Consider the following 13248-nt stretch of genomic DNA (forward strand, 5'->3'; position numbering starts at 1 on the left):
TTGCTGAGAAATAGAAAGTAAAGCTCGGCCTTGTCCCAAAGAATCTCCATAGTATTTTGGGACACTCTTCCTCAACTAAACTCTGAAAAAAGCTTGTTGAAAGTTTCCAGCATTTCAGCAACCTGTCAATGGGCAGCAGTAAAGAAAACCACCTGGTCACAACATGTCTCAATAAATTGCACTCCTCCACTTCAACAAAATCACAGATTTTCCTTAATTACTGGGTTGTACACAGAAATGCTGAAGTGAGAATGATGTTTTGTGCATCAATATCAAGGTTCCTGTCAGCGTCTTTGTTGCCTTGTGTAAAACATGAGCCAAACGGTTGGCTGCAACAATGTCCTTTTGAGCACCTTTCAGTTTTTGGTTAAATACTGTTCTGCTATTCACAATGAACACAAGCATTGTCAGCTGGATACAAGGAAAGCCTCTCTAGGCTGAGATTGAAGGAACTGAGTTTGGATAATATTTTGATTGTGATTGCTTCCAAGTTTTCCTGTCATTCGCTATAAAAATCTGAAAGTAAGTGCTGGACCACCACATCAAAATTTAAATATCTCAAAACTAAAGGGAAACACTTTGTTGCCCCCTTGTTTGAGGCATTAGTTGCCAAAGGAAAATAAAAATCTTTTGCTTTAATGTAATCCAAGAGCTTCTGTACAGACTATAGCGCTGGAACGTTCTAAAAATCTTTTGCTTTAAGGTAATCCAAGAGCTTTTATACAGACTATAGCGCTGGAACGTTCTCGCCTTTGTTTTCCCACACATTAGGTCTCTTACAATTACACTGTGGATTTCTTTATCAACTTTGACACTGCAAACAATGCCACAAGACTGGAGGTGCCTTAAAGCATGGTAGAATTTACATAGTTCAACAGCACATTTGAGGCAACAGGTGATTTAAAAAATAAGGAGCTCAATGATGATGTACCTGCACTTGTGTGTTAAATTTGTGCTTTCCAACAAAACCTGCTGATTCACATTTCCCTTTCCTCGGCGACAGACAATGATATCACTTCAGCACAAAGTGCAGAATGCATGATGCTCTCCCTTCCTGCTCTTTGCTATGAAATCACATTTTTTAACCATTCCGGGTTGAACAATGTCTTTCGCTTTAGGCATTTTGAACTAGTGAATAATGGTAATGAGGACAACATGGTAGGATCTTTTCTCATGGGCACTCAGTGACCTGGATACGATTTTATCTGACTGACACTGATATTAGCCAATGAGGCTCTGTAGGACAATGGCTCAATGCATAACATTGAGGATGGCATCATAAGGATACAGGACAGGTCCAATAGGACCTTTTTTTCATGGACACTCACCTATCTGGAAATGATTTCATATGGCCGACATTGATATCGATCAACGAGGCTGGTAGGGTGGCCATTTGGAACCCCCAAGCTTCTACTCTACAATCATTGGTTGATTTTGATATCAAACATTTAAAATCAGCTCCATTGATCGCCAACCGATGGCAAGTACCCGTGAATGACAGATCTACCCCTCAGGCAAGGCTGCAACATTTTGAACCTCAAAATACCAGACCTTGCAGAGAGCCGACATGGACACAGAGGCCCAAATGGCTTCCTTCTGTGCTGTAACCATTCTATTATTCTATGATTCTTATTTTAAGATGCTCCTTAAAACCTATCTCTTCAACCAAACCTTTGGCCATCTGCCCTAATACCTTATGTAGCTGATATGAGGCTCAGTGTCTAATTCTGCTTTACAACGCTCTAGAAAAGGGCCTTGGGACATTTTATTAGGTTAAAAGTGCTAAATATAAGTTGTTTTTGATTTATGTGATAAATTGTAAATTGATTTAAATATGTGGAGCTGTGGAAGAACATAGCAAATATGAATTAGGTTATATTTCAACCAAAAAGAGGAATCATTACTGTAACAAACATATTTGAAAAGAGCTACAATAATATCTGGTTTGAAGCGCAGATGAGAAATAATAGAGTAATACATGGAATGTAAGGGTTTCCTATTGAGCAACATGTCCATGTTGCCCTTATTAGACTACTGATCCTGGCTGAATGCATCTACCCCGAATCCCAGCATGGTTTCAAAACCGTAAGATCTACAATTGACATGGTCTGCAATTGATATGATCTTCTCAGTCCAGCAGTTGCAAGAGAAATTCCATGCACAAAGGAGACCACTATATAGTGCCTTCATCGATCTCACCAAGGCTTTTGGCCACGTGAGCAGAAGTGGCCTATTTAAGCTGGTGCACAAAATCAGGTAACCGCCGAAGCTGCTCACTGTGATCTCTTCTTTCTATGACAACATGATGGGTGAGGTCAGCTATGACGGGGCAACATCAGAACTTTTTGAGGTCTGCAGTGGGATCAAACAGGGCTTGTAAGAGTAAGAGAGTGTGAAACCTGATTGAGAACACCAATCTGCGAGTTTATCAAGCCTGCATCCTCAGCTACCTCCTCTACAGCAGTGAGATCTGGACAACATAGGCTAGGCAGGAGAAAAGGCTGAACAGTTTCCAAATTTGCAGCCTCAGACGTATCCTCGGCATCTCTTGGCAGGACAAGGTCACCAACTCAGAGGTCCTGGAGCATGCAATTTCCATCAGCATACACTTGTTGCTAAGCCAGCGATGCCTGCACTGGTTCGGCCAGGTACATCAGATGGATGACGGACATATAACTAAAGACCTGTCCTGCCACATCCAGTTGTGAATGGTGGTGGACAATTAAACAACTCACTGGAGGAGGATGCTCTACAAAAATCCCATCCTCAATGATGGGGGAGCCCAGCACATCAGTGCAAAAGGTAAGGCTGAAGCATTTGCTACAATCTTCAGCCAGAAGTGCCAAGTTGATGATCCATCTCTGCCTGCTCTGGAGGTCCCCAGCATCACAGATGCCAGTCTTCAGCCAATTCAATTCACTCCACGTGATATCAAGAAATGGCTGAAGGCACTGCATAATGCAAAGGCTGTGGGCCCTGACAATATTCAAGCAATAGTACTGAAGACATGTGCTCCAGAACTTGCTGCGCCCCTTGCCAAGCTGTTCTAGTACAGCTCCAACACTGGCATCTACCCGGCTATGTGGAAAATTTCCCAGGTATGTCCTGTACACAAAAAGCAGGATAAATCCAACCCAGCCAATTACCACCGCATCAGTATACTCTCGATCATCAGTAAAGTGAGGGAAGGGGTCATCAACAGTTCTATCAAGCGACACTTGCTTAACAATAACCTGCTTACTGACGCCCAGTTTGGGTTCCGCCAGGGCCACTCAGCTCCTGACCTAATTACATCCTTGGTTCAAACATGGACAAAAGAGCTGAACTCCCAAGGTGAGGTGAGAGTGATTGCCCCTGACATCAAGGTCTCATTTGACTGAGTGTGGCATCAAGGAGCCCTAGCAAAACTGGAGTCAATGGGAATCAGGGGGAAAACTCTCCACTGGTTGGAGTCATACCTAGAACAAAGGAAGATGGTTGTTGGAGGTCAGTCATCTCAGCTCCAGGACATCACTGCAGGAGTTCCTCAGGGTAGTGTCCTCGGCCCAACCATCTTCAGCTGCTTCATCAATGACCTTCCATCATAAGGTCAGGAGTGGGGATGTTTGCTGATGATTGCACAATGTTCAACACCATTTGCGACTCCTCAGATACTGAAGCAGTCCATGTCCATATGCAGCAAGACCTGGACAATATCCAGGCTTGGGCTGACAAGTGGCAAGTAACATTCACACCATACAGATGCCAGGCAATGATCATCTCCAACAAGAGAGAATCCAACAATCACCCCTTGACGTTCAATGGCATCACCATCACTGAATCCCCAACTATCAACATCCTGGGGGTTGCCATTGACCAGAAACTGAACTGGACTAGCCATATAAATACTGTGGCTACAGAGGCTTGGGATCCTGCGACGAGTAACTCACCTGCTGACTCCCCAAAGTCTGTCCACCATTTACAAGGCACAAGACAGGAGTGTGATGGAATACTCCCCACTTGCCTGGCTGAGTGCAGCTCTCACAACATTCAAGAAGCTTGACATCGTCCAGGACAAAGTAGCCCACTTGATCGACACATCATTGACACGTCCACAAACATTCACTCTCTCCACCGCCAACGCACAGTAGCAGCAGTGTGTATAGTCTACAAGATGCACTGCAGAAACTCACCGAGGCTTCTTAGGCAGCACCTTCCAAACCCAGAACCGCTACCATCTGGAAGGACAAGGGCAGCAGATAGATGGGAACACCACCATCTGGAAATTTCCCTCCAAGCCAGACACCATCCTGACTTGGAAATATATCGCCATTCCTTTTCTGTCGCTGGGTCAAAATCCTGGAACTCCCTCCCCACTAGCACTGTGGGTGTACCTACACCACAGGGACTACAGTGGTTCAAGAAGGCAGCTCACCACCAACATCTCAAGGGCAACGCAGGATGGGCAATAAATGCTGGCCCAGCCAGCGAAGTCCACGTCCCTTGAAAGGATTAAGAAAAACCTTCTGTATGGTGAACTGGCTGCTTGGTCACGACCTTCCGGGCATCCATATGTCCGCTACAAGGACACCTGCAAGTGTGATATGAAAATGGCGGACATTGACACTGACAACTGGGAGACAGTCACCAAGCTGTGACCTATGAAGCCTGACTGTTTGGAAGAGCATTGGATGCAACGAGCAGAAACAGAAAACTCAGTTGGCCGAGAAGAGGGCCCAGAGAAAACAGAGTCCAGCAGATCATGCACCTTCTCAGCCCACTCTGTTCCTCTGCAGCAAATGCAGCTGAGACTGTCATGCCACATTGGGGCTCCTAAGCCACACCAGCCAATGCTTAACGGCACAAACCATAATCTTACAAGATGGAAGGCTGCCAATGCTTTACTGCCAAAACCCCACCCACCCCCAAAAAATCATGCTAAGAAATGTTGTTGATCTAGTATGTATAATGTATAAATATATAAATTATATTACATAAATTCGGATAGGTATTCTGAGGTTTTATTTTATTTACCTCTGGGAGTCAGGTGGAAACTTTACAAAATGTTTCCTCATTAAATTAAATGGATTCAGTCCATTTTTTTACCTGCAGATCATAATGAAAAGAAGACCTTGAAAATGGGGAAAACGTATAGGATTGTTCCTTTTTTGACCTAATTTATCAAGGAATGTGGAGGCGATTAACAACAATGTGCATTTGTAGAACACCTTTACATGCAAGAATCATAAGGTACTTCCAGAGTAGTAATAAGAGGAGTAATAAACTGATTGGCTGGAAGCTCTCTTGTCCCTCCAGTGGCAGAAGCTGCAAGCAGTACCCAGAGATTCCAGGACCAGGTAAGTTTTTGGGGTCTCAGGATGGGGAGGGGAGGTGTGAGGCCAAGGGGAGAGGGTAGAGGGGGGTGGGGGTATTGGTGGAGAGGCCAGTGGGGGGCCGGGAGGGGCATAGGAGGTAGTGAGGGAGGACATGCAAGTGACATATGAAAATGATGGACATTGATACTGCCATCTGGGAGACAGTCACCAAGCTGTGACCTATGGAGCCTGACTGTTTGGAAGAGCATTGGATGCAATGAGCAGAAACAGAAAGCTCAGCTGGCCGAGAAGAGGGCCCAGACCTTTGGGGAGGTGGGGCAGGGGGGCAATGTTAAAAGGAGGCTGCTGATTGAGGTGCCCACTCCGGCCCCCTTCCTGTCCGAGGCCTAAACATGGTTCATTTTCAGGCTGCTTCCCCCACTGGCCCTGAACTCCTCCCACGAGCCTGAATTTTTTTTTATGGTTGTTTAACCATTTTATTCAGACAGTGACTAAATCAAAGAGTTCTTACACAATTGGATTGAAAAAAAATAATTCCATTTGAATAGTTAGTGGTGACAGAAAGGCCAAAGCCACACACTGTAATAATTTACTCTTCCCAGCCACCTTCCGGATTCTCCCATAGGAATTTACATGGCAAACAGGATCAGGAAGGCAACAGAAGAGACCCATAGCCTAAGAAAGGGCAAATACCAGGATTGCATATGAGAAAAACTGCTGTTTCAGGGAAGGGTTCCTGGCATAGCCAATAGTCAAGTTGCTCAAAACTGTCCCAATACCAACACCAGAGCCAGCCACTCCAACAGTTGCAGCACCAGCACTGATGAACTTAGCAGCAGTGTCAATGTCCCTGGAGGTGACGCTGGCCTGGAGGTCCCGCCGTACAGTCTGCACCAGTGCATTCCCTGGTGCAGGGAGGAGTTGTGCTTGTTCACTTTGTTCTTGTCTGAAGACTGAGGCCAACATTGGATGAAGGAATGTCCTTGAAGTGCTGCGAACCACAGCAGGACAGGAGACAAACTTAGCACAAGCATACATCATGATTTTACCCGGTCTCAGAGTCTCGCTATCCTTCTCCCTCTCCTCAACCACGTTGGGCAGGAAATGGCTAAGTGGTCAATAATTGGCCACTTAAGGGCCTCAAATGGGGCAAGGGCAGGCCTAGGCCTCAAGCATCCAGGCGTAAAATTGCAGACAGGTAGGGGCAGGCCATTTTACAGACCCCAACCTGCCCCCACGCAAAATTCTGCCCGTTGTCATCTAACCTGTGGACAGGGGTTGTGCTGTTGTTTTCTGGCACACTGACCTCTACCTATCAGAGGTTTCTTTCTCACCATGGACCACGACTCTGTCACTGAACGTCAAGCCAACATTTTTAGGACTGTCACTGACCTGACCTCCTCTGGAGATCTTGTTCCCGCAGCTTCCAACCTCATGGCCTGAATCTTCTGGTCGGCGTGTGTGGGGGTAGGCCCCGCTCGCCGATGCGTAAAACGATGCGTGGTGACATCGGGCATGCATCCTGACGTCACCACACATCATTCCAATCTTCAGTTTGGTGGGCACGCACCAGTGTCGGCTGCGTGCCCGCCTAACTGCCAAAGGCCTATTAAGGCCATTTAAATAGCAATTGAAATAATTAACAGGGCTGCCGGTCCAGCCTTAAGGTTGGCGGGCAGTCGAAGAGCCCAGGCGGCTTTCGCATTTTTCATGGAACCTCATACAGGGTGGGGGGTGGGGGGGATGAGGATTCACGAAGAGTTTATAAATGTAATAAAAAATTTGATTAAAATTCATTGACATGTCCCAGCTCAAAGTGACACTGTCACATGAGGGAACATGCCTGATTTATTTTATTTTTTTTACTTCAATTTTTCATAAGCAAAGTAATCTCCCTGAGGCAGCTCCTTACCTCATGTAGATTGCGCCGCGGACCCTCCCCGCTCGCTCGCTCGCACGCACAGGGCGCGCGTCAGGCTGGGCGGGACCTCATTGGCCCGCGCAAAATGGCGGCATGAGGCTGTCGTATCCACGCCCGTTTCTGCTCCCCACTGGAGAGAAAATCCCCCCCCCCCCCCCTCGCAATAGGTTTACTACTGGACTTTACCGTGCGTGACTCCTATAAAATAACAGTTAAAGAGTGTTTTCCGCTTGCCAGCTTTGAGGACTGTCATTTTTCCCAGGGGTGGCATTTTTCGATCGGAGACTTTGGATTGACCACAACGGAAGACATGGAAAATACTGTGGAGGGTGGTATTCTAAATTTAAAAAAAAAACAGAACATGCTGGAAATACTCAAGTCCGGCAGCATATACGACGTAAAATAATAACCATAATCTGACACGTTCCAGTTTCTTTGATCTGATCTATCATTTTCTATTGGCCTTTTAAAAGGGGACACTTTTTGTTCAAGACTGTTTCTGCGTGGGCGCTGCAGACATTGCGGGTGAACTAACCCGGTCCTCGTTGTTGAATGTAAGGAGTGGATTGGCTGCAATGAATTTAACAGTGAGACTGCTCTTCCGCAGTTGAGCTGAGTTACGCCAGCAGAGAGGCGCGGCCAGGACCCTGTGAGGGTACAAATGCGAACCGAGCCCGCCACTTTCAAACATTCCTAGCGCTGCTGACGAGAGGCTGCAGAATCACCAAGAAAGGCCATGGCTACTCCTCCAAAAAGAATGTGTGTCAGTCCTGCTTTCGACGACAGCTTTGAAAAGAGAGTGAGGAAGGTTTCGATTGAAGGAAACATTGGTGTGTGAAGTAAATAGCTTCTACTGATTTCGTTTATTGTTTGCAGAGATCGGGGTTAAAGGGAAGCGGCATTGGCGCCACTATGGTTTTTGGCGGGCTGAAAGTTTCCAATATTTTACCTGTCAGTGTCGAGAGGAAGGTTTTTGAAATGGTGTTCAAATCTAATTCCACAGCATTAACATTGGGTTAGGTGAGTTGATTCTGGGCGGAGAATCTGGATTTAGTTACACTTTTGTCACTTACAATCAGGTAAACGACTGCGCGGGAAATCTTGCTACTTGGTACGTATCAGTTATGGAAATAGTTTTTGATTGCTTCCTGGCTCTTCCATACAAGCCGAATTAAGAAATCTTTCCCTGTTTTAACCTTTGAAATAGGTAGTTTGCAATATCTTGATCTCTTGTCATCTTTAGACCATTTGGCAGTTATTCTGACGTCAGTCACACTATGCTTATGAAATGAAGCTTTTGCATCTTCCTTTTATTAATAACATCCCCCCTCCTGTCCAGTCTTTTTGCACAAAGCACTATTGTGACTAAGTGATGCTCTCAACTTCAGATGCACTTTTTAAGCTTTTCCTATTTGTTCTCTAATTTCTTTGCCCCTGCACGCAGCACTACGTGTCTTCAGGCTTTTTGGAGATCTAATGGAAGCTTACAAATGTTTGATTATGATATGGTTCTATTCTTGAGTGGGACGTTATCCATTTTAATTTGTGTATTTTTAACAGCTGCAGGGAAATCCACTTTTGTTCAAATTTTGGAAAAAGCCAGTGATGAATGGGAAGTTGTTCCTGAACCTATTGCCAAATGGTGTAATGTACAAACAACAGAAGATGAATTCCAGGTAATTAAAACATATGAAATTCAAAGTATTGCCCTTCAACTTTTGATTAGATGATGGATTATTGGAATTGCTATCTTTTGTGGAAACTGTTCTCCATCACTTGCGGTTAATAAGTTGCAATTGGAAATTGGAGGGGGGAGGAAATGGCCTGGCATGTTTTTGATTTCTGTCTTCAAAGCTTTTGGAAATAATTTCTGTTCTGACGGCTCAGGACAAAAACTGCTGTATTTTCAGTGTCTCTCATTACACCCAATGTTATGCTTCCTAGCTCTGCTAGTTGAATTGGCTAGTTTGAAAGCCTATCTGTAGTTCATGTCAATGCTTGCTGAAGAATTGTCTGGCTGTGAGACTTCTATTTTCAAGTTAACTTTACAATGCAGCACCATTGGGTTACATTACTGGGAGTCTGATGTCTAGATTTTAGTGATGTTTCTCTTAACTTCTTTTTGGTTCTGATTTTTTTATTGTTCCCCTGAAAGGAACTTTCAACATCCCAAAAGAGTGGTGGCAATCTTCTCCAGATGCTCTATGACAAGCCAAGTAGATGGGCGTACACGTTTCAGACCTACGCTTGTCTGAGTCGGGTTCGGGCACAGCTTAAACCATTCTGCGCCAAAATTCAGGAAGCAGAACATCCTGTACAATTCTTTGAAAGATCTCTATACAGTGACAGGTGAGACAAACTTAGTGTTATAAAAAAATTTTTGGGGGGTAGGTAATATAAAATGATCCAAGTTACATGATTTTTTTAAATATAAATACAAGTTCCTTTTATAAATTGAATTATGTCTATTTACTTGTTCTGATGTTTAGTATTTAGCAATAATCATTTAGAATGCTTTAAATTTGTAACGTTTATTCATTTTATCTCTCCCCAAAAAGGTATATATTTGCCTCAAATTTGTTTGAATCTGGAAACCTTAATGAAACGGAATGGTCTATTTACCAAGATTGGCATGGTTGGATATTAAACCAATTTGGTTCACAAATTGAGTTGGATGCCATGATTTACCTCCGTGCAACCCCTGAAGTAAGTAAATAAGTGACTTATTTTGTCTTTTGAAACAAAAAGTATCTAATTCAGTATTCTAGTAGTAATAGAAATCTGTCACTTTTTCTTTGGTAGAAATGCATGGAACGCCTTCATCTGAGGGGCAGGGAGGAGGAGCAAGGAATTGAGATGGAGTACCTAGAAAAACTGCATTACAAACACGAATCTTGGCTTCATAGCCGGACAATGAGGTATGGAGGGCCCATTTGAATTTATTAGTTAAGACTTTGTCTTGGGTCTTGTTTCTATCTTAGTGTGGATGTGGATTAATCTTACAGTAATTCAATTTCTTTTCTGTCTCCTCCAATGTTCTACTTTAATTTGTTGGCCTATTTCAGGCTTGACTTTGAATACTTGAAGGACATCCCTATCCTGGTGCTAGATGTCAATGAAGATTTTAAAGATGACAAGATTAAACAAGAAGACATTCTAGATAAGGTAAATTTTTAAGCTGAATTTCTGTTTCAATGACCTCAGTTCTCTGTATTTGGGCATGAGCTGCCCAATGTAGCATCTTGTTAGTTAAATTGGTCCTATCTTCTGGAATTTTATTTTCAGAATTTTTCATCTAAAATATGACTTTCTTACGAAAGGAAGAACCCTGGTTGGATAATCAGGTTTTCTGAACATTGCAAAGTTCTTTGATTAGTTTCTACAATTATTTTGCTTGAGTATTTTAAAATTAACTTTCAAAATTCATGTAAGTCAATTTTATGACTAAATGGTTAACTGACATATTTAACAGTTGAGCAGCACATTCATAGCAGCTAGTAACACCATAATGTTACTACTTGTTCACAGGTGAAGGCATTCTTGCAGACTTTATAGTACAACGGAACAGACAACAAATCTTCACCTGATATTGCACTGATTTTTGTTTTTAAACACGTGGAATTGGAAGCAAATACCTGTATTTGAAGAATATATTTTGACTATTTTGTACAGATAATGCAAGAATAACTTAAATAGCTACTTGTTACGCAATTGGATCTGTATTCCGTCCTATGCTTGTTTATTGTGTTTCCTGTTTGCCTTTCTTTCCCTCATCCAAACTACATTGGCAAGGTAGTCATGAATGTCAATCTTACAAGTATGATGTAACAATGCCAATTTCCTGCAATGACGTGGCTACGATTGTAATGAGTTAAGAATTCTGCATAACCCATAGTCTGGTGTGCTACTATACTGTTAATGAACTGGTGTTAGTAACTGAATTGTGAAAATATTGTGCATATCAAACAGCCACAAATGGTAAATCAATAACCATTGAGCTATTTTGGTCGCACTTCTGTTGAAGGATAACCTCTGTGATGCTGCATTTCCTTCATGTTACATGGAAACATCGCTTGGATTAAAGCTGAACTTCTTGATTTGATTAAACAGCCTTCTGACTCAGTGCTATCTCTGAGCTTGGCCAGTTCTGTCTTTTGGAAACTGATCTTTCATATGGAAAAACAATAGATCGTTTTCCTTCTCCAGGATGATAAGGCCCCCATTTCTTGCTGACTTGTTTTAATTTCAGATCTGATCTACAAGTATATAATAGCTCCATCTTATGTATTCCTTAATTTTTCACACGCCCACCCCCACCACCACCCCCCACTACCAGCACTACTTTAGTTATACACTTGTTCATTTCTCTGCCTTTCAGTTATCTTGATGAATAGATTAACTCAGTCACCAGCCATCTCCTCTTTGTTCTTTTAAGCAGGTTGGTTTAATTTTCCAAGACTTCACCTCCTTTTTGTGCCCATCAATTTTGATGAAAATTTGTAATGTTAACTTATCTGCTGTGTATTGCTATTATTTATCTATTTCAGATTTCTGCATATGTCAAAATTTTCTCAAGACAATTTTTCAGTATTTTGGGAGTTGTGCTATTGTAATTCTCTCCACCTTTTGCAAAGCATTCTGTGGTTTGGGTTTAATATTTTGTTTTTTTTTTTGCTTCCAACCACTGCATTTTATAGTATCCCTTTCAAAGTGGGACTTTTACAATTTCCACTTTAACAGGCACAATTGCAGTGACAAAATTGCTCCTCCATGAATTGATGGAATAATGTAAATAGATGTGAATTATAGATTTATATTAACCGGTTATTGCAGTTTTTCTACAGCATTTATGATTTCAGCCCAAAATTCAAATCCATATTTGCTTTCAAATCCATTTTTGTATTTGCTGAATGTGCTTTTTCTATTTACTTCAATAAAAATATAAATCTTGTTATTTCTTTTTATAATAATAATATTATGATCACAAATCAGATGGGGAAATATAAAATTACGCTAGTTGGTTTTAAAAAGTTGGCATTACTGGAACAAAACTTTCCAGTTTTTAAGTACTTCTGCCAGGGAATCACCATTTTGGAAATGCCTAATTAGTTACATAAGAAATAGGAGCAGGAGAAGACCATATGGCCCATCGCATCTGCTCTGCCATTCAATATTATTATGGCTGATCCTGGGCTTTAAAAAAAATCTGCTTTTCTATTACAACCAAAGTGAATGACTTCATTCTCTCCCACATTGTACTCCATTCACCACCTTCTTGTCCACTCACTTAACCTGCCTGTATCTCTTTGTGGCCTCCCCACAGCTTGCATTCCCACCTAGTTTTGTATTATCAGCAAACTTGGATGCATTAGTAGCTGAGCCCCTAGCACTGATCCTTGTGGCATTCCAGTCCCAAGCCACCAACTTGAAAATGCCTTATTTATCCCTACTCTGCTTCCTATCCATTAACCAATCCTCTATCCATGCTAATATATCATCCCAACTCCATGAGCCCTTCTGTATTAACCTTTTGTGTGGCACCTTATTGAATGCAATTTGGAAATCCATGCATATTACTACATCTACAGGTTCCCCTTGATCTATCCTACTAGTTACATCTGCAAAAACTAATAAATTTATCAAATAGGATTTCCCTTTCTTAAAACCATGTTGATTTGTTCTAACTATACTATGCTTTTCTAAGTCCATTGTTAAGATTTCCTTAATAATAGAATTCCTGTTGAGTTTACTCATTCTATTTTTTCCTGTTTTTTTTTAATGACTTTTGCCCTTTGCTGGTTTCTAAAACACTCCCAATCCTCAGACTTACTACAATTTGCAACATTATAAGCCTCTTTTAATCTTACATTATCCTAACCACCTTAGTAGGCTATGGATGGATCTTTCTTGCTGAGTTTCTGTTTTTTAGTGGAATGTATTTTTGTTGAACATTTTGAATTGTTTCTTTAAATGTTTTCCTCTTTATTTACTGCCATACCTTTTACTCCATTT

General features: G+C 42.1%; 1 protein-coding gene and 1 pseudogene across 1 annotated transcript; one reads left to right on the plus strand and one right to left on the minus strand.

Moving 5' to 3' along the window:
- Positions 1-5842: 5842 nt before the first annotated feature.
- On the minus strand, positions 5843-6430 carry LOC144685273 (ATP synthase F(0) complex subunit C3, mitochondrial pseudogene; annotated as a pseudogene).
- A 1327-nt stretch (positions 6431-7757) lies between these two features.
- On the plus strand, positions 7758-12185 carry LOC144685861 (deoxycytidine kinase 2). Its single transcript, XM_078550818.1, has 7 exons — positions 7758-8066; positions 8797-8912; positions 9392-9585; positions 9795-9942; positions 10039-10154; positions 10302-10401; positions 10765-12185. Exons 1-7 carry the CDS (start codon positions 7973-7975, stop codon positions 10789-10791), a joined length of 795 nt encoding a protein of 264 aa, XP_078406944.1. The 5' UTR covers positions 7758-7972; the 3' UTR covers positions 10792-12185.
- The last annotated feature ends 1063 nt before the right edge of the window (positions 12186-13248 follow it).

The sequence above is a fragment of the Cetorhinus maximus genome, chromosome 10, assembly GCF_964194155.1.
Source record: "Cetorhinus maximus chromosome 10, sCetMax3.hap1.1, whole genome shotgun sequence".
In the NCBI taxonomy this organism is placed as follows: domain Eukaryota; kingdom Metazoa; phylum Chordata; class Chondrichthyes; order Lamniformes; family Cetorhinidae; genus Cetorhinus; species Cetorhinus maximus.